The sequence below is a fragment of the Mobula birostris genome, chromosome 17, assembly GCF_030028105.1.
Source record: "Mobula birostris isolate sMobBir1 chromosome 17, sMobBir1.hap1, whole genome shotgun sequence".
NCBI classification, from domain to species: Eukaryota; Metazoa; Chordata; class Chondrichthyes; order Myliobatiformes; family Myliobatidae; genus Mobula; species Mobula birostris.
In genome coordinates, this window is record NC_092386.1 from 19,630,590 (window position 1) to 19,649,452 (window position 18,863).

An 18,863-nucleotide genomic window follows, 5' to 3' on the forward strand; every position below is an offset into this window, starting at 1 on the left:
ATTTCTTAAAGACTTAAGGTCAGACATCAGGTGTATTCTGAATACTTATGTACTTCAATATGCATTAAAAAGTGTGACTTGAAACACTGAAATCTTGGCTCTTTCGCATTCTGCCTCATTGTCAGAAGGCCATGGATCAAATTTTTGATATGGAGACTTGAGTATATAATATCAGGGAATGTGCCACTGTTTTAGATAAGTCATAAATGATCTAATTCCACAATTTCAAGGAAGGCCAGTGGAGCTGTCCCTCGTGTCCCAGCCAAAGTTATCCGTCAACCAACATCTCCAAGATATTCTGATCATTTTTTGGAACCTTGTCTGTTGTATTTCTTGCACTGTGACTATAAATAACTTAAGCATATTATTGTCTCATGCTAGTTATTTAGGATGCTATGAGTTTGTGAAATGCAATTTTGTCTTTTTTTTCCTGTCATACGAGGGGTGATTGATAGGTTTGTGACCTAAGGTAGAAGGAGTCAATTAGAAAACCTAGCACATTTATTTTTCAATGTAGTCCCCTCCTACATTTACACAGTTAGTCCAGCGGTCGTGGAGCATACGGATCTTGGACCTCCAGAAAGTGTCCACAGCAGGGGTGATTGATAAGTTCATGGCCTAAGGTAAAAGGGGATGAGTTGTACAGCTCTCGTTACATGCACATGCAGTTCAACTCTTTGAGTGATTATGCAGAAAGTTTGAAGTTAGTAACTCATCAGGGGTGATTGATAAGTTCGTGGCCTAAGGTAGAAGGAGATGAGTTATTAACTTCAAACTTTCTGCATAATCACTCAAAGAGTTGACCTGCATGCGCACGTAACGAGAGTTGTATAACTTATCTCCGGGCCATGAACTTATCAGTCACCCATCTGTGGACACTTTCTGGAGGTCCAAGATCCGTATGCTCCATGACCACTGGACTAAGTGTGTAAATGTAAGAGGGGACTATGTTGAAAAATAAATGTGCTAGGTTTTCTAAAATTGACTCCTTCTACCTTAGGCCACAAACTTATCAATCACCCCTCATATATCCAGTGATACTGATAAATGAAACCCTTTGTATCCAAACATCCAATACTTTTAGTACTTTTTTCTATCCTCTATTGAGTGTCATTCAGTTACAGAGGTAGCAATGTGCTAAATTCCAGGCCTTCTTGGAATTATTGCACATAATTTACACTTGACCATTTTTATAGTTAAATGTATTTTTGCATATTTAGACACAGGTTGTCTGAATAATTTTACTTTTATGTTTAAAGTTCCTCTACTTATTCATTTAAACATTTGAGATCTGAAAATTCCAGTAATTACTGATTCATGCATTTCATGCTTGTGACATTGACCCTTTTTACCTTTTTTGTTCACATCTTTAATATCCCCACCCTATCCTCCATGACCCCATCATCCTAGCAATTGTTTTTAAAGAATAGTTGGATGTTCAAATGTAATATTTGTGGCAATGTCTTCTCAAGATGCAGCATCTTAGGCAAATTTGTGACTAATAATGATTCATAATTTCTCAAGTTAATTTTGCTATAAGATTATTACCATTTAGCAGGTTGTTAGATTGAACTTTAATATTTTTATTTAAACACTTGTAATGCTTTGAAGTAAATATGCATATGTTTGAACAGTTCATATGAAATGCTCATATGACATTCCTTAGTTCAGTGTTCTAGTTATATATAAATGTTAGCATATCTTAAAGTTCAAAGTAAATTTATTATCGAAGTACATATATGTCACCATATACAACCCTGTGATTCATTTTTTGCAGGCATACTCAATAAATCCATAGTAGAATAATAACCATAATAAAATCAATGAAGGACTGCACAGATCTGAGGGTTCAACCAATGTGCAAAATACTAGAATCTGTGCAAATACTGAAAGAAAGAATAATAATTCAATACACAATAAATATTAAGAACATTAGATGAAGAGTCCCTTAAAGTGAGTCCATAGGTTGTGGGAGCATTTCAATGATGGGGCAAGTGAAGTTGAATGAAGTTATCCCCTTTGGTTCAAGAGCCTGAGTGTTGAGGTGTAATAACTGTACCTGAACCTGGTGATGTAAGTCCTAAGGCTCCTGTACCACCTTCCTGATGGCAGCAGCGAGGAGAGAGCATATCCTGGTTGGTGGGGGCCCGTGATGATGGATGCAGCTTTCCTGTGATACCGCTTCTGCAGATGTGCTCAGTGTTGGGAAGGCCTTTCCCATGATCTATTAACATAGTTCAGGATTATGTCCCAAAGTTACTTTCCAATTGGCTAGTTGTCACACTGCTTGGTCCAAAAAGCCCCTGGTACAGTTTACTTCTGGGCGCCTAGTACAAAGCCCAGTCCAGCAGAGGAATTGTCTCAGCATTGGCAAAACCCTGGACTCGCAGAACCACTTTGAATTCTACTGAGCCTTGTCTATTACCCTTACTAATATTGCATCCATCCATCTCCATCCTATCCCCCCTCCATCCCCTGACAGACTCACTATAATATTGAATATCTTTGACATTCACATTCTGTAGCATGGGAATTTTGAAATAAATTACATGTAGAAATTTGTAGAGCTGACTTAACACATGAAAATTAAATTCAAATGTAGTGGATTCCATTTAACTGGGACCAGTACATTTTGGCCCAATTAGCCATGGTTTCATAGAAATAGTTAAAAAGATATCTTTAAAAAAGACAAACTGTATAACAAATTATGTATTTCAATGAAATACAGATTAGGACACTACCAATACCTTTATAGTGTTATAAAACTTGTATTAGTTCCTAACAGGAGAATTTGTCCAGTGTACGTAATGAAGAAAGTCAACGCAGACACCTACTGTAGATAATGGACTACCTTCGTACAATGCTATCAGTGATTGCATTCTCCAAGTCTTAATTCTCATTGTGACAAGATGATTGTAGATATCTTAAATTATTCATAGATCCTAACTTGTTGACGCAGTGAAATTGTTTTATTTTCACTCGCAGCTGTTTCTGGCTTCTCTGAGCCTGAATACTTGAAACCGCCGTGAGGAAAACAGTTCTAATTGTCTTTCTGCTTATTCGCCAACTATCAGTGACAAAAATCACAGCTCTTTGAAGACAAACACATGCAGCTGACACTAATTAAAAACTTTGCTCTAAGCACGGTATACTGTTTAATGGCCACCCAAGTGCACATGTCTGATGCCAGTTAGAAACCGTTTAGCAACAATCTCCTGTCTCTGTTAAACCACACAGTGTTCCAAATAAACTCAGAGAATCCTGTCAATTTTCTTGATTATTAGTTGTCCCACATAAGTGGTTGCTGCAATTAACCAATTAACCGGAATCCAATGTAATTAAAACTATCACCAAAAAAAATCATCTTTCTCCTGGGATTCATCAGAATGTGGACAGCTGAGCTTCTGCCACATTTAAACTGGCACTGAAAACCAGGCACATTTACCAGCCTGAGAAGTGGCCTGTACAAAACCAAGCAGTTCTGTTGAATGGGGTTGAGGTTGCTGAGCAGAACATGCTAATTTCTACAGAGGAAATCTATTCTTGTAACACACATAAAAGTTACTGGTGAGCACAGCAGGCCAGGCGGCACCTCTAGGAAGAGGTACAGTCCACGTTTCGGGCCGAGACCCTTCGTCTGGACTAACTGAAAGAAGAGCTAGTAAGGGATTTGAAAGTGGGAGGAGGAGGGGGAGGGGGAGATCCAAAATGATAGGAGAAGACAGGAGGGGGAGGGATGGAGCCAAGAGCTAGACAGTTGATTGGCAAAAGGGATATGAGAGGATCATGGTACAGGAAGCCTAGGGAGAAAGAAAGGGGGAGGGGGGAAGCCCAGAGGATGGGCAAGGAGTATAGTTAGAGGGACAGAGGGAGAAAAAGGAGAGAGAGAAAAAGAATATATATAATAAATAACGGTTGGGGTACGAAGGGGAGGTGGGGCATTAACGGAAGTTGGAGAAGTCAGTGTTCATGCCATCAGGTTGGAGGCTACCCAGACGGAATATAAGGTGTTGTTCCTCCAATCTGAGTGTGGCTTCATCTTTACAGTAGAGGAGGCCACGGATAGACATATCAGAATGGGAATGGGACGTGGAATTAAAATGTGTGGCCACTGGGAGATCCCTTGTGTAACCTGTTCTTGTGTAGGGAAGCCCATGTAAATCCTGTTGTTAGGTGGGCCATTTTGTGCAGAAGCTGTTGATTTTCAGATGAATTATTATTGAACGGGCTGCTCATGAGATCCAGTATTCTTTCTTGTAAATGGTAATATTTACTTGTAAGAAAAATATTGCCTTAGACTTTTACAGGATATTAAAGTAAGGGTGTGATTTTTCACTTACAGTACAGTAAAATGAAAATACAGTCCAGGGAGGCCTCTAACCTTTTTTTTTCCTTCTCTGTTAAGATTTCCATTTAAGTGAAAACTATGAATTAGACTCCCAAAAGAATTGGTAGGGATACTGTAAACAAAATGTTAACAGTGTGCTTCATTTTTCAACCCTAGCATGGCAAGCTACGCTAATAAAATAATCTAATTAAGTGAAAAAGGTGAAGTAAACATTTGCAGTTAGTGTTTTCAGTGAGGCTGAATTTTTGAATTCAGAATATAAAATTCAAAGCTTACTACTTTGTGTATTTAAGTTTGCATCCAAGGATAGATTCACACTCTTAGCTTTGTAGCACACAGGTTCTCTGCTTAGTCGCAATTGACTTCTGATTTGAAAAGTTACCAAGTAATAAGAATTGCGCTTTAGCAAACTTGCATCAAATTGGGGTTTAGCAGGTTGTCATCAACTTGTTAGTTTATTGTAAATTAATGAATCACAATTAACAAACCATTCCCTATGGACCAAAGCTATGTATGTTTTTCTCCTAGTTGAGCTGTTCTTTTTTAAGTGTTGCAAACTTCAAAGTACTGTTTAGTAAGCTACAACTGTTATTATCAATATAAAGCTGTGAAAATAAAACAGTTATGATTTGAATTTTGACCTGAGTGAAGACATAGGTAAGGTACTTCATAGAAATATAACAATTTCTGAAACTAACAGTGAAAGATGGCCATTCTGCACTTTGGGTATGGTCCACCATTCAATGTCACCATGATGATCGTTCACTTCATTACCTAGCTATTCCTTCTGCCCATATCCCTTTAGCATTAAGTAATATACCTATCTCCTTGAATATATTTAATTACCTTCACAGCCTTCTAAGATACCACATCCTTCGGTTTTTCCAGCCATTGGGTGAAGAAATATCGTTAGATCTTAGTTCTTTATGGTGTTGTATAATTTCTGTGTTTGTGATCCCTGGTTCTAGATTCTTCAGGCATCAGGAAATGTCCTCCTTGTATCTAAACTGTCTGGTCCTGTTAGAATTTCATAAATTTCAGAGATCCTCAATTAATCTGGTATAATCCAGTGAATAGAGGCCTAAACAACCCAGTTCCCAGTACATCGGACCTGCTATCCCAGTAGTCAGTCTAGTGAGAACTTTTTGCATTCTCTCCATGATAAGAACATTTTTGCTCTGATATGGAGACCAAGCATGTACGTATGACTCCAGGGGGGAGAAAAATTCTGCAAAGGCATGTACAGCTGCAGCAGGAAATCCTTTCTCCAGTGTTCAAACCCTCATACAAAAGAGGACAACATACCGTTTGAATCAGTAATTGCACCTGAACTAACAAAACTTGTTTTGCTCACCCATGTTTTGCTGCATCTCAGTCACTACTCTGATCATCATCCCTTTATGTTTTTAGAATCAAAATGGATAACTCCACAGTTGCCACGCGTTTGTTCACTCCTCCAACTTTTCTAAGCCTTTCTGTATCCTCCTCATAGCTGACCTTCTTCCCACCAAGCTTTGTGCTGTTACGTTGTATGCAAAACTGAAGACGTTACATGTAATTTCTAATGGTTGGAGTCAACCACTGATCCTGCTGATACTCAGCTAGTTACTCTCAGCCACCACATGGGAAACAAATTACATTTATTCCAGCACACTGTTACCTGTCAGTTGATTCTCAATCCATGCAAGTATATAACCCACTCTTGTGTACAAATTTTAATTGTGCAAACTGACTTCTTATGCAGCACTTTTTCAAGGCTCTTCTGAAATCCAGATTTCCAAATGGTATGTCACCTGATTCTCAGTGCCCAAAACATGTCAGTGAATTAATTTCCCGTATGTAAACCCATGCTGACTTCGACCAATCTCATTCATGCTTTTCAAGTTTTCTGTGATTTTTATTTTTTTTTATTTTCAATTTCACTCATTTTGTCACTACTTACATCAGACTTGCTGGTCTGTAATTCTTTGTTTCTTGTTGTCTCAAATAGTTATGTCTGTAGGAAGATGTAAAGCGTGTTAAATAAATAAATAAATAAATAAATAAATAAATAAGGAAAGATGATGAGTCCATCGACAATTTCTAGAGCCCTTTCTTTAGTACACTGCGATATAGGTTAGCAAGTGACTTGATGGCCTTTAACCCATTGATTTCCTTAATACTGATTTCCTTCCATTCCTCTCCTAGAGACACTTAATTCACTAATTTATTTGGGAACCTTTTTGTGCCCACTGTTAAGACGAAGCCGGATTGTAATGTTAATTGCTCTATCGTTTTTTTGTTCCAAATTATAATTTCCCCTATATCTGGTCAGAGATCTACATTTACCTTTTTTCCTCTTTTAGAAGTTTTTACAGTCAGTTTTATGTTTGCTGCAAGCTTTCTTCCCTTTATCACTTCTCTGCCACTCGTTGTAGAATTCTGAACTGTTCCTTATCCAGTAGCTTGTTTTTCTTTCTGGAAGATTTATATGTCTTCTCTTTGAATTTGATTATCCTTTGCAAAGTATGGTTGACCCTTCTTTATTTTTTCTGTCAAGCAACAATGTCTGATTGCTTTACTTTGTGCATACATTCTTTAAAGAATGAAGGAGGATCTCAATTAAACCCATCAAATATTGAAAGCCCTAGGTAGAGTGGATGAGGAGAGGATGCTTCCCATAGTGGGCAGTCTAGGACCAGAATAGAAGGAATTCTATTCTGAATTCCTCTGAATTCAGCCTCTGAATAGAAGGAAGTACCTTTGGAACAGAAACACAAGGAAATCTGCAGATGCTGGAATTTCAAGCAACACACATAAAAGTTGGTGGTGGACGCAGCAGGCCAGGCAGCATCTCTAGGAAGAGGTACAGTCGACGTTTCAGTCCGAGATCCTTCGTAAGTCCTGACGAAGGGTCTCGGCCCAAAACGTCGACTGCACCTCTTCCTAGAGATGCTGCCTGGCCTGCTGCGTTCACCAGCAACTTTTATGTGTGTTACCTTTGGAACAGAGATGAGGTAGAATTTTTTTTAGCCAGAGGGTGGTGAATCTGTGAAATTAATTGCCATGGGGTGGCTTTGGAGGTCAAGTCATTGGATAAATTTAAAGCTGAAGTTGATGGGTTCTTGATTAGTAAGAGTGTCAAAGGTTATGAGAGAAGGCAGAAAAATGGGTTGAAATAAGGCAGCCATGATAAAATGGCAGAGCAGACTTGATGAGTCAAGTGCTTTAAATCTGCTCCTATGTATTATGGTCTTAAATATTTCCTATTTTGTAATGTTCCTCAGTCTATTATAACCAACTTGCACCTTTGCCATTGTTGTCATTCCAGTTCTACTGCGGTCTTAATATGAACTAATAATATATGAATTGCTGATTTACTGAGAGTCATCAGTCAGTCCATAAGAGGTTAAAAGTGAGTTTAAAAAAATGCCTTTTGGTGTATGCTTTAAAATAATCTCTTCCTCCTAAACTTACTACACTTATTGTGTGTCATATCTTACCTGCTTAATAAGTCCATCACGCCTACTGGGTCATTGGCCAACTGACAGCAGCTCACTTGTCTTGGGCTAGTCTTTCAAGTTGTCCCCAAGTGTAGCCCATCTCCAAAGGTTCTTCATCTTCCAGGGATGAGATCTTTGGAGCTTCGGTTGGCATCTCTGTAGCATTGGGATTTTACAGCATGGGGTTGTTGGCCCCATGTCCAACTCTTCTCCTTTCGCAACTCAGCTTGGGACCATCCAGGGCTGAGCTATCACATCTTAGATCAATCCTATGTTACTTTGATAGTATTCTGCCATCACTGGCACTACTGGTTCCATGTTTATTTCAAGAACATATACATTTTATAAGAAGTTCATTTCATTATTTGGCTGTTCTGTAACTATCTTTGTGTGCAATTCAATCTAAAATATCTCTTCTTTGGAAAGAAAATTAAAAGCACTGAAAAGCTTATAATCCAAATATGTGAGGACAAAAAATGAATTATATTTGTGATGACCTTCTTTAACTTCATTAACTTGTACCCTGCAAATGTATTGGTATTTTTATGAGTAGCAAATAGTCTGTGCAGTGAAGCTGCTTCCACAATCCTGTTAGGCAGGGAATTGTGAAGATTTTGACCCAGGAAGGAGCAATTATATATGCCTTAAACTGAAAAGGTGTATGTCTTGCAATTAAACTGGAGGCAATTGTGTACTGCATTAATTTTATCTAGAGGTATCAAAAAGATTTCAGTAACAAATGAACTGGAGTAGGAGAAATGTCAAGAGCTAGAATGGTCTCAGTGTTGCTGGATTTATGTGATCTGAAGTTCATTTCAATGTTAAATACCACACCTGTGTTCAAGTAGTTTGATCAGTTCAGACATTTGCCAGCAAGGGAATGGGGGGAAAAAAAACTGTCATGGGAACTGAACATTCTCAAATGTTTAGTTGAAATTAATATCATCCTCTCCAACTTGGATAACCTGAGTGACTTTCCCATTAGAACTTGCTCAATTTTAGCAGCATGTGAAGCCGTTTATTTGTATTTGTTTGCCTTACTTGATATTCAGTTTTATTTAGTTCTTATAGATTACTTATTGCACAATTCATCCCAATGTATTTAAATAAGTAATTTCTGTTAGGAAAGATGCATAATTTTGTATTTGGTATCAGACCATCTAATTCATTATTGGCAATGTTTTCGGGCTTAGTTTATTACTCTGTAATAGATTGTAAAACTTGTATCTTAGATAATGTAACAGTCACCACTCATTTCAAATGTTGGTGAGTATGAATAAACACCATCTGTTAGCTTTTTGTGAATGACCAAAGTTGTTCACTTTTAATATTTCAAGAATAAACAGAGCTAATACAGGAAGGATTTCCCGCTGGGTTATATTTTATCTTGGAGAGTTAATGAGAGTTTTAGGTAACTGGCATCATCTTCAGTATTTTTCAATCAAGTCAAAAATCATTCATAGATTTATAATTATGTATTAGTGTACACTAGTAAATAAATGAAATGCTTGTAGAGAACAGCATTGTCATGAAGTTATTGTGTGGAGACCTTATCATGCCTCTTGTTTCAATTGGTGTCAAGTCAGCAAGAGAAATCAATTACTTGCAGCAAAAAAGAACTAATGGCTGTTCATGATGTCTTGGTCCTTGATGGGAACTTTAGAATCTCTATAAATATATAGAATGTAATAATCACACATTCCCATTATACCTTAAGTCTTTAACGTAGCCTCTGCATGTATGTTTACAGCACATTACATCCAAGAATCTGTATTTCTACATTTCTTAGTCTGAAATGTTCCATTACAGGATTTGAGCTTTATTCCATGGTGCCTTCCATTTGCCCCCTTGAAACTCTTCATAATTCGCTATCTCTCAAGCAAGTGGATGAATTTCTTACATCAATTCCTGAAACTTATGGCTCTTGTGAATTACCTGCTTCAGCCTCGGGTGAGTTTACAGATATCTTCTTTGGTTTTGTAAATCTGAGGTATATCCTAAATAATTAAATAAAGCTGAAGAATGGGAACCTCACCATCGTCACCATCATCATCATTTCCCTTAATTTGTTCATATTCCCTGTCAGGATTCAGTGACCTAGATTTATGACTCTGATTTACGACTCTGATTTACCATAAAATTGAACAACAAATCTCCCTCCATTCTACCATACTTGCACACATAATTAGCTATCTTGATTTCTGGGAAGGAGGTTATTTCTGATGAGTGTAGTTGATGTGATCAGATTTATTGGTAGATTATAAGCAGTAAATATTAACATATACTTGGTCAAATAAAAACTATCAGAAGTTGAGGAAGGACAAAAATTAATGGTGGAAACGCTCAGCAGTTCAGGCACCATATCAGAACTGGTTGATGGTCTTTCATCAGAACAGGTTATTTTACATCAACTGAAAAGGCTGGTGAACACACTGAATTTATCACTAAAACCTGGTGCTGTGATGTGCCAAGTTGGAAAATGCAGCACAATTCGTTGAGCTTGCATTGGAACAACTGAAAAAAACAAATTGACAGAGGTCAAAGTATGAGTGGGCTGAAGAATTAAAGTAACAAGCAACAGAAAGATCGAGATTCCAGGCTGTCTGAAGGACTTCCCTAAAACATTCATCCAATTTACATGTGAAGGACTTGCTGTATAAAAGCCTTAAATTTGATGACAGATCTTATACTAAGGGTCTTAGATTCTTTAGTTATTATGGGTCATATGTAGATTCATACAAACCAGAAACTATCCCTCCAGGTTATCATGCCAACCACTATAATTATCTACAATAGAACCATTTTACCTACGTTTGAACCGAAGCCTTTTTGACAGTCGACCAAAAAATAGTTGTTAATTTCTGTTCCTACTTTTGAAGTGTTTTGCTGTGGAAAACTTTAGGCACTTGCTAACATCGCAAAGGTACAGCAAGGTGGTACTTTACCTCACAGTTCCAACAACCATCCTTTCCTCAGGTGCTGGATGCCATCTGTGTGGAGTTAGATTAGATTATGAGGACACTCAGTCATTTAGAAATGCATGCATTAAAAAATGATACAATGTTCCTCCAGTATGATATCACAGAAACATAAGACAGACCAAGCCTAAAACTGCCAAAACCCACATAATTATAACATATAGTTACAACAGTGCAAAGCAATACCGTGATTTGATAAGAGCAGACTATAGGCACGGTTAAAAAAAGTCTCGAAGTCCTGATAGCCCCAACATCTCACGCAGACCGTTGAAGGGAGAAACCCTCCCTGCCGTGAGCTTCCAGCACCGCAAACTTGCCGATGCAGCATCCTGGAAGCACCCGATCACAGTCCGACTCTGAGTCCGTCCGAAAACTTCGAGCCTCTGACCAGCCCTCCGACACCGAGCACCATCTCTGCCAAGCGCTTTGACTCCGCTGCAGCTTTTGAGCAACAAGCAAAGTCGAGGATTCAGGGCCTTCCCCTCCGGAGATTTCGGATCACACAGTAGTGGTGGCAGCGAAACAGGCATTTCAGAAGTTTCACTAGATGTTCCTCTGTGCTCTCATGTCTACCTCCATCAAGTCAGAATTGTGCACGGCATCCTACTTGACAGATAACAGAGAGGCCGCGCATGCTGCGTCACATCGCCATCTTCTCCTCCTCCTTAGCATGTTCTCACTGTGACAATATAGTTTTTCACCAAGTGATCCAGTTTCCATCCACATCATAAAATGGTGTGGTTTGCTAAATTAATTGGATACTTGTCAGGAGATTAGAGAAAGTAGGCTACAAGAAATATGCAAAATGAGATTGCTGTAGAGCTGCCATGAACTCAGTGGACCAAATTATATCATATTATTAATATGTGGGGCATAACCTTAAGGTGTTTGGCGAGAAGTATAGGGGAAGTCGGAGTTGAGTTTCTCACACAGAGAGTTGTAGACGCATGTAACAAACTGGTGATGGTAGAGGCTAATACATTAGGGACATATCAAAGACTCTTAGGCACCTGAATGAAAGAAAAATGGAGGGCTATGTGGGAAGGAAGGGTTAGATTGATCTAAGAGTAGAATAGGTTAAAGAGCCTACTGTGAAGAGTTGGTCCTGTGCCTTTCTGTTCTGTCTATGTTAAGGTTTAATTAATTCCAGATCATTTAAAGAAATAACCAAATTTAGATGCACTGACCAGAATTAACTTCCAAAATGTGTGCACCACTAGTTTTACCAAATTGCCAGATTATAGCTCCCTGTAGGCATACACTCTGAATTAAGTTTGATTTGTGCCTGCCATTGCTGACATTATGTTTTGCTGAATGCTTATCCAATGCACTTACAATTTTAATTTCCCCTATGTCAGTTTAATGATTTGTAATATATGTTAAAGATTCTGTTGAGTTATCGTGGTAGCTTGAACATTCTTGAATCTTGCAGAATAGTGATTGTTACACTAGTATTATTTTTATCTTTTGATTCTAGCTTCTTCAACTATCTTAACTTTGGGGAGAAGGATTTTAAATACATATACTCCTAGAAAGATACTTCCAGCACCTCAGTTGCCAGATCAAGAAAGTAATAAATCTGCTTTCTGTGAGTAAACTATAATCCTAAATATATAAATGTACATTATGTATTATTAGATTAGATTCAACTGTATTGTCATTGTGCCGAGTACAGATACAAAGCCAATGAAATGCAATTAGCATCTGACCAGAAGAGCAAAAGAATAGTATTATTTACAAAATAACTGCAAATAAAAAGTAATTGCTACAGCATACAAATATAAAAGTACTGAGACAGTCCAATATGGGTGCAATACTGCTTAGCGCTGTGATGTGAGGTTCAGCAGGGTCACAGCCTCAGGGAAGAAGTACTTCCTGAGCCTGCTGGTGCGGGAGTGGAGGCTCCTGTAGTGCCTACTGGATGGGAGGAGAGTAAAAAGTCCATGGTTAAGGTGAGATGCATCCTTGATAATGCTTTTCGCCCTGCCCAGGCAGCATTTATGGTAGATGTTCTCAGTATTCATATTCATATTTTGACAGATTTTTAATCCTTTACTGTTGGTCTTAATGTAGATTGAATCATTAATAATCAGTATAGTTTTATTGTTAGAAGTACTACTGTATTTATCAGTCATGCAGTGTCATGGGGACCAGGAAACTAGATCTGATTGAACTGTAAACAAAGGAGAAAATTTTAGGGTCTGTATATGATTGTAAGGAATGATCAATTACAAACACTAATATACTGCTCACATAATTGGACATACCTTTAGAACAGACATGAGGAGGAATTTCTCAGCCAGAGGGTGCTGAATCTGTGGAATTCATTGCCACGGACGGCTGTGGAGCCCAAGTCATTAGGTGCATTTGGTTCTTGATTAGTAAGGCTGTCAGTGACTCTGGGGAGAAGGCAGGAGAATGGGGTTGAAGGGGAAGATAAATCAGCCATGATCAAATGGAGCAGACTCAGTAGACTGAATGGAGAAATTCTGCTCTTTTATCAGTAAATGCCAGTATATCTTATAAATAAGGTTTCTATCTGTTTATGTTTCCTTATGTTGATGTATGTATAAAAGAAGGCAGGGAATTTATTCCTGTGAAAAATATAGATGCCCAGAAGTTTCAGTGTACCCTTTTGCTTGTGCTTGAATTGTGTTAATGCAGTTGAACAGTGTGTAACTGCATGTGGCTCTCCTATCACATTGAAATCGCTTGCCCTTTTTTCTGTAAAGGACCTTGATATGAGTGATGGGAAAAATCCATGAGGACAGCCTAGGAGCTGACTTGTGACTCAGTTATTGTCTCCACCTGCAGTGGGGGCAGCAGCAGGGCCTCTAAGATAAAGACAAACATCTAGTCATTGGCAAGTGCAGCTGAATTTGCTGATTTATTTGCCTTATTGACAAAGCCTGTTGGATTATATGCCTTATGAACAGTTTTCATTCTTACAATTGCTGCTTATTTGCTAAAAGTCAAAAATCAGCTGCTTTAAGTGGATGACTTGATGTCTTTGCAATTTTAAATAAAGGTCATGTTACTTTTTAGGTGAATTAACTTAAAGGTGACTTCGCTTAAAGGTGAATTTCCTTGCATTTTTGCTATGCAGTCTCCGGTGGATCCGCCAGTGATGTGCCTATTGCCAGGCAGTCTTCAATAACAGAAAATTCACCCTCTGTTGTTCAAGGAGACAAAGTGACAACTTGATTAAGCATTAAAGGAAAATAAAGCTGATGAACGAAAGAAGTAAGCTAGTCCAAACTAAGTTGGTCAGTGTGGAAATGAATGGATATGTCAAAAATGAAACAGCAAAATTTTATCTTTGTGGACAAATACTTAAAAAAAACTATCAATTTTGCAAATGCCAAGTCAAATTATATGGTTAATAAAAACAATAGGTGTTAGAATGTCATGTATATGTTGTTTTAAAACTATTGAGTTTTGGCTTGCATACTTAACCAAGGTTGAAATGCTAGATTTTTTTATTTTATCCACAGGTGCATCATTTCTAGAAATACTAATACCTTGCAATAGAAAATATGCACCATAAAGAAATCTCATTCAGAACATCAAGAATCCCTTTACAAGCTTAACTTCAAAGATAGTTTATTTAATTAGTTTTTTATTGGAAATTTTTCTGTGTTATAGACTGTATTACATATATTCCCCAAAAATCCATTGTGTTGAAAGGTTGGCTGTCATTCTTTATAAGCAAAATTTGCTAATTTTGTTTTATTCCTGTATCACTTTCACAGGATAATGTAGAAAGAAATTTAATTGTCACAGACGTCCAATTCTTTTATTTCAGTTTGTATTTTCAATTTGGAATACCTATAAAATACATACTGCAGGTTAGAGTGGATGATCCTGTGTGATGTAATATCTTGTACAGACTTCTAATTCTGAGTTTGTGGCTGTTATAGTTGACAATAGTGATTGAACTATTTACCTCTTGTGCTCTACAAAATCCAGGATATTTTAAGTATGATTGGTGGGCACCATTCCCTTTCCCCACCTCATAAAAAGGGATTGTTTGCACCATATTTTTGGTCACAACAAACTTAACTGGATGTGTTTGTCCTTGTTTCAATTCCCACCAACACTGTCATTTCAATCTCTAAATAAAATAAGTTTCTGTGGACTGAGGTTCACATCAGAGTATTATGTGCAATTTTGATGAATTTTTTTGTCTGTATGTATGTGTATATGTATATAGATGAAAAAGTCATCAAATTTTCCATGGTTAAAAGAACTATTTTGAACTATGGTACCTGATAGATATTTTTAAATTTATCTAACATGTTTAAACTGGCACAGGGTTATTTTTATTCTGAAGAATGCAAGCTATCTAAAGCAGTTTTTTTTTCTGTCAAGTTAAAACAAAAATGTTTAACTGTATGAATGTGAAGCTTCTCTGCTTTAAGGATGTTTACTGGAATTTAGGGCACCATTACAGCTTAAGGTATCGGAGTTCAGAATTCAATCCCGGCATCCTCTGTAAGGAGTTGTATGTTCTCCCTATGGAATTCGTGGGGTTTTCTCTAGGTCCTCCGGTTTCCTCCCACAGTCCAAAGATGTACTGGGTAGGTTAATTGGTGATTGTAAATTGTCCCTTGATTAGGTTGGGGTAAATCGGGATTGAGGGATGGTGCGGCTCGAAGGGCCGTAAGGGCTTATTCTACAATAAATAAATGCATTTCTAAATTAATAAATCTCTAAAAAAAAAATAAATGTGTTATTTTATGTTCCAGATTCAGCTGTGAATAAACTGAATTTGAAATGTTACAATTTTCAAAATATAAATCTGGTTGTATGTTTTTATATGAAATGGATTGCAGATATGTTTTGTATAGTAGATTTTATGTATGTGTATATATAGGTCAGTACTTTTATTTTTATCTGCAAATATGTTACAGACTCACTACTTTCATACTGACAACTCTGTCCCAGTGTGAATTATTCCCATGGTTACAGATTATGGAATATTTTCTCTTGCAGAGGTTGCTGCATGCGGTGAAGTTTCGAGTAATGTTACAGTTTCTTTAAACCACTTAAAATATATAATGAGAATATTTTATTTGTAACTTGAGAGCCTATTTCACCACCTTTAATTGTTAACTCTAGTTTTAAACAATAATTTGGTATCTTCTGGACAACATTTCAATTGTTCTTATAAATTAGCGCTATTATAAGTGTATCAAGTTTACGAAATAAACCAGTTTACTGAGTTGTATCATTAAAGTATAGTTGTGTATAGAGAGAATTTTTTAACTGTTTATAAAGATTTCTGAATGAATTTATTCAGCAGTTCCTTCAATCAAGTTCAGATTTATTGTCATTTAATTATATACATGTATACCACCAAACGAAACAACGCTCCAGACCAAGGTGCACAATACAGTACATATAACTCACAAGACAAAGGTGATATTACCACAATAAATTAACAAATAATAGGGTGCATTTACAATAGTATATGCTATTGACACTTCATATATGATGAGACCTGCGAGATGGTATGAAAGTCAATAGTCTTACAGCCTGGGGGAAGAAGCTGTTTCACATCCTAATCATCTTCTCTTAATGCTACGGTACCTTCTGCATGATGGTAGGGGATCAAAGAGATTGCTGGATGAATGGGGGGGATCATTCACAATACTAAGGGCCCTGTGTACGTATTGCTTATGATAAATATTTTGGAGGGTTGAAAGAGAGTCCCTGATATCCTCTCAGCAGACCTCGCAATTCTTTATAGGGTCTTGCAGACAAATGTTTTGCAATTTCCATCCAAGATGGTGTTGCAGCCAGTCAGAACACTCTCAACGATGCTCCTGTAAAAATCAGTTAGCAAGTGGAGACGCTACTGCGCTTTCTTTTTATTCCAATGACTTAACAGAATCTGTTTCCGTGATAATGACCTGTGTCAGTTTTAGTCAGACTACTGAAACTGCAGGGTTTTGTAGCCAGTTATGAAAATATCACTTGGTCTCTAATTGTATAAAATAGTGTTTTCTTTTTAAAAAGAAACATTCTTAATTTCACAACCTTGCTGAAATTATTTTTTGAGAACTCTTGGTACTTGGCCAAAGATGTGGTACAGAATGGGGAAATCTTTCATTTTGGTTCCTTATGAATAAATTGCAAACTAAAATGTTTTTATAAAGAAGCTCAAATGTGTTGCTTGATTTGATTTGTAACTATGTCATAGTTATAAATATTTTGAAATAATGTACTATCATTAAGTATTTTGTGGTTTGGCACATATCAGATGTACTGAAAGGCTTGGTTTTGTGTGTACTTTCCTATGACTATTTGCGCAATGATATTATATTGTATTTTTAAATTGTATAAAAGATGAATGTATATACAAGATTTTCATCTTGTATATACAAAAAATATTTAAATTATTAACAATATACTGAGTGGAAAGAATATAAAGAAATGTGGACAAACTGCAGAAAACAGGAAAAATGGTAAGAACTTTCCAAAAGTATCCAAAAGTTGGTTTAAAGGTATCCAGCTGCAAGAAGTGGTAATAATTCTAACATTAACCATGCCTCTGATGTTGGAAAATCTCTGGTTTATAAATACCTGGTTTATCTCTGCTGCTGTTTTTTCATAAAGCAACCACATTTGTTATCTGGCACTTCTTTTGTGAATGGAGAAGATTCGAAAATTTGTGTCAGAGCCCATCAATATTTGACTCCCAAGGCAGCTACAGATGCATCTCATTAAGGCCTTCATGTTTAAGACATCTAATGCCTAATCATTTTGATTGTAATTTGTTCTAGAATTCCACTATTCTCCTCCTCAAATTCTCCAACTGCAATGTTCTTTCCCTGTGGTAAATATAGATATCGAGTATTCATTTGAAACATCAGCTACACCTTTCAGTTCCATGCATAAAATGCCATTGCAATTGCTAATGGGTCTTGTGCTCCCTGGATCCTGTATGACCTTAATGTAATTATAACATTTTTTTCAAGATTTTCCTTAATGTGCCCACCGGTGCCATTTCACACACTCACTTAAACCTCATAATTCTTTTTTTAGGCATCAAGCTTTGAGTATAAAGCCCCACCTGTTTCCAGACGACTAAACCTACGATAAGCTACCTTTATTAATCAAAACCTCACAATCCTCCATGTCCTGTGACATCCAGGGTTCCTTTGCCTTCACATTTAGGAGAACATGTTGGTTCTGAGCTCTCACTGGTTCATTTTTGAATGTGTCTCACTGGGCAACCGTAGACTTGCCTGCAATTTGTTTCCCCTAGTTTATTTTTGCTATGTCAAGTCTTACCATATTGAAATCAGGCTCTGTCCAAGTTCAGGACCCCATTTTCTGCTCTATCCTTGTTGACAAAAGTAACAAGCTTCAACATTGAGGAATATGGTCAGTACCTCGAAAATGTTCTCCCATCAGCCTCTCATATGCTTGGTCACATTTCCAATGATTTGATTCAGTATCGTCTCTAATAGGACTATCTACATCCTAGCTCAAAAAGCTCTTGGGCACACGTTAAAGATGCTGCACCCTCAGCATTTCACACTGAAGTATTCCCAATGTTGAAGAAATTGAAATTGAAAAGATTAATCTTTTAGTTTTACATTTGTTTGATTTCACTGCATATCTGTTCTTCTCTCTGCTGCTGACCGGTTGGTTGTTATAAAGTTTTAGTATAACTTTGCTTTTAATTTTTATTAAAGAGATATGGGATTCCTAACTTACTTAGCAGCCTTATCCTGCACCTACAAAACTACACCTTTAGGTTCCAATATTACCTCTTTAATATTTCCTACAAAAGTACTCCAGTTCCCACCTTTCTGCAACAAAGCAGTCTATCATATGCCCACCAGTCTGTTCACCTAAAATCTGTATCCTTATTACCTACTAAATCACTGGTTTGTTTTCAAGCTGTAAAATACAAAATTTGCTTAGTATGCCCAAGAATAATTTATAATAAAAATGTATTAATAATTGCTCCTGTTAAACACTAATAAAGATATGTTTTCAATGTGAGAATCAATTACATGTCTCTGTATTCATATATCTGTG

At 37.1% G+C, this 18,863-nt stretch overlaps 1 protein-coding gene across 7 annotated transcripts in view; it reads left to right on the plus strand.

The window, feature by feature from the left end:
- ppip5k2 (diphosphoinositol pentakisphosphate kinase 2) overlaps positions 1-15,361 on the plus strand; it is a 113,581-nt gene extending 98,220 nt beyond the window's left edge. For 6 of the 7 annotated variants that reach the window (XM_072281338.1, XM_072281344.1, XM_072281337.1 and 3 more), the window contains 3 exons: positions 9,640-9,780; positions 12,286-12,396; positions 13,915-15,361. In XM_072281338.1, coding sequence (XP_072137439.1) covers positions 9,640-9,780; positions 12,286-12,396; positions 13,915-14,012 — 350 coding nt within the window. In that variant the 3' untranslated portion in view covers positions 14,013-15,361. Of the gene's footprint in view, positions 1-9,639; positions 9,781-12,285; positions 12,397-13,853 lie in introns of all 7 variants that reach the window. The other variant, XM_072281339.1, reaches the window with a different exon arrangement.
- The last annotated feature ends 3,502 nt before the right edge of the window (positions 15,362-18,863 follow it).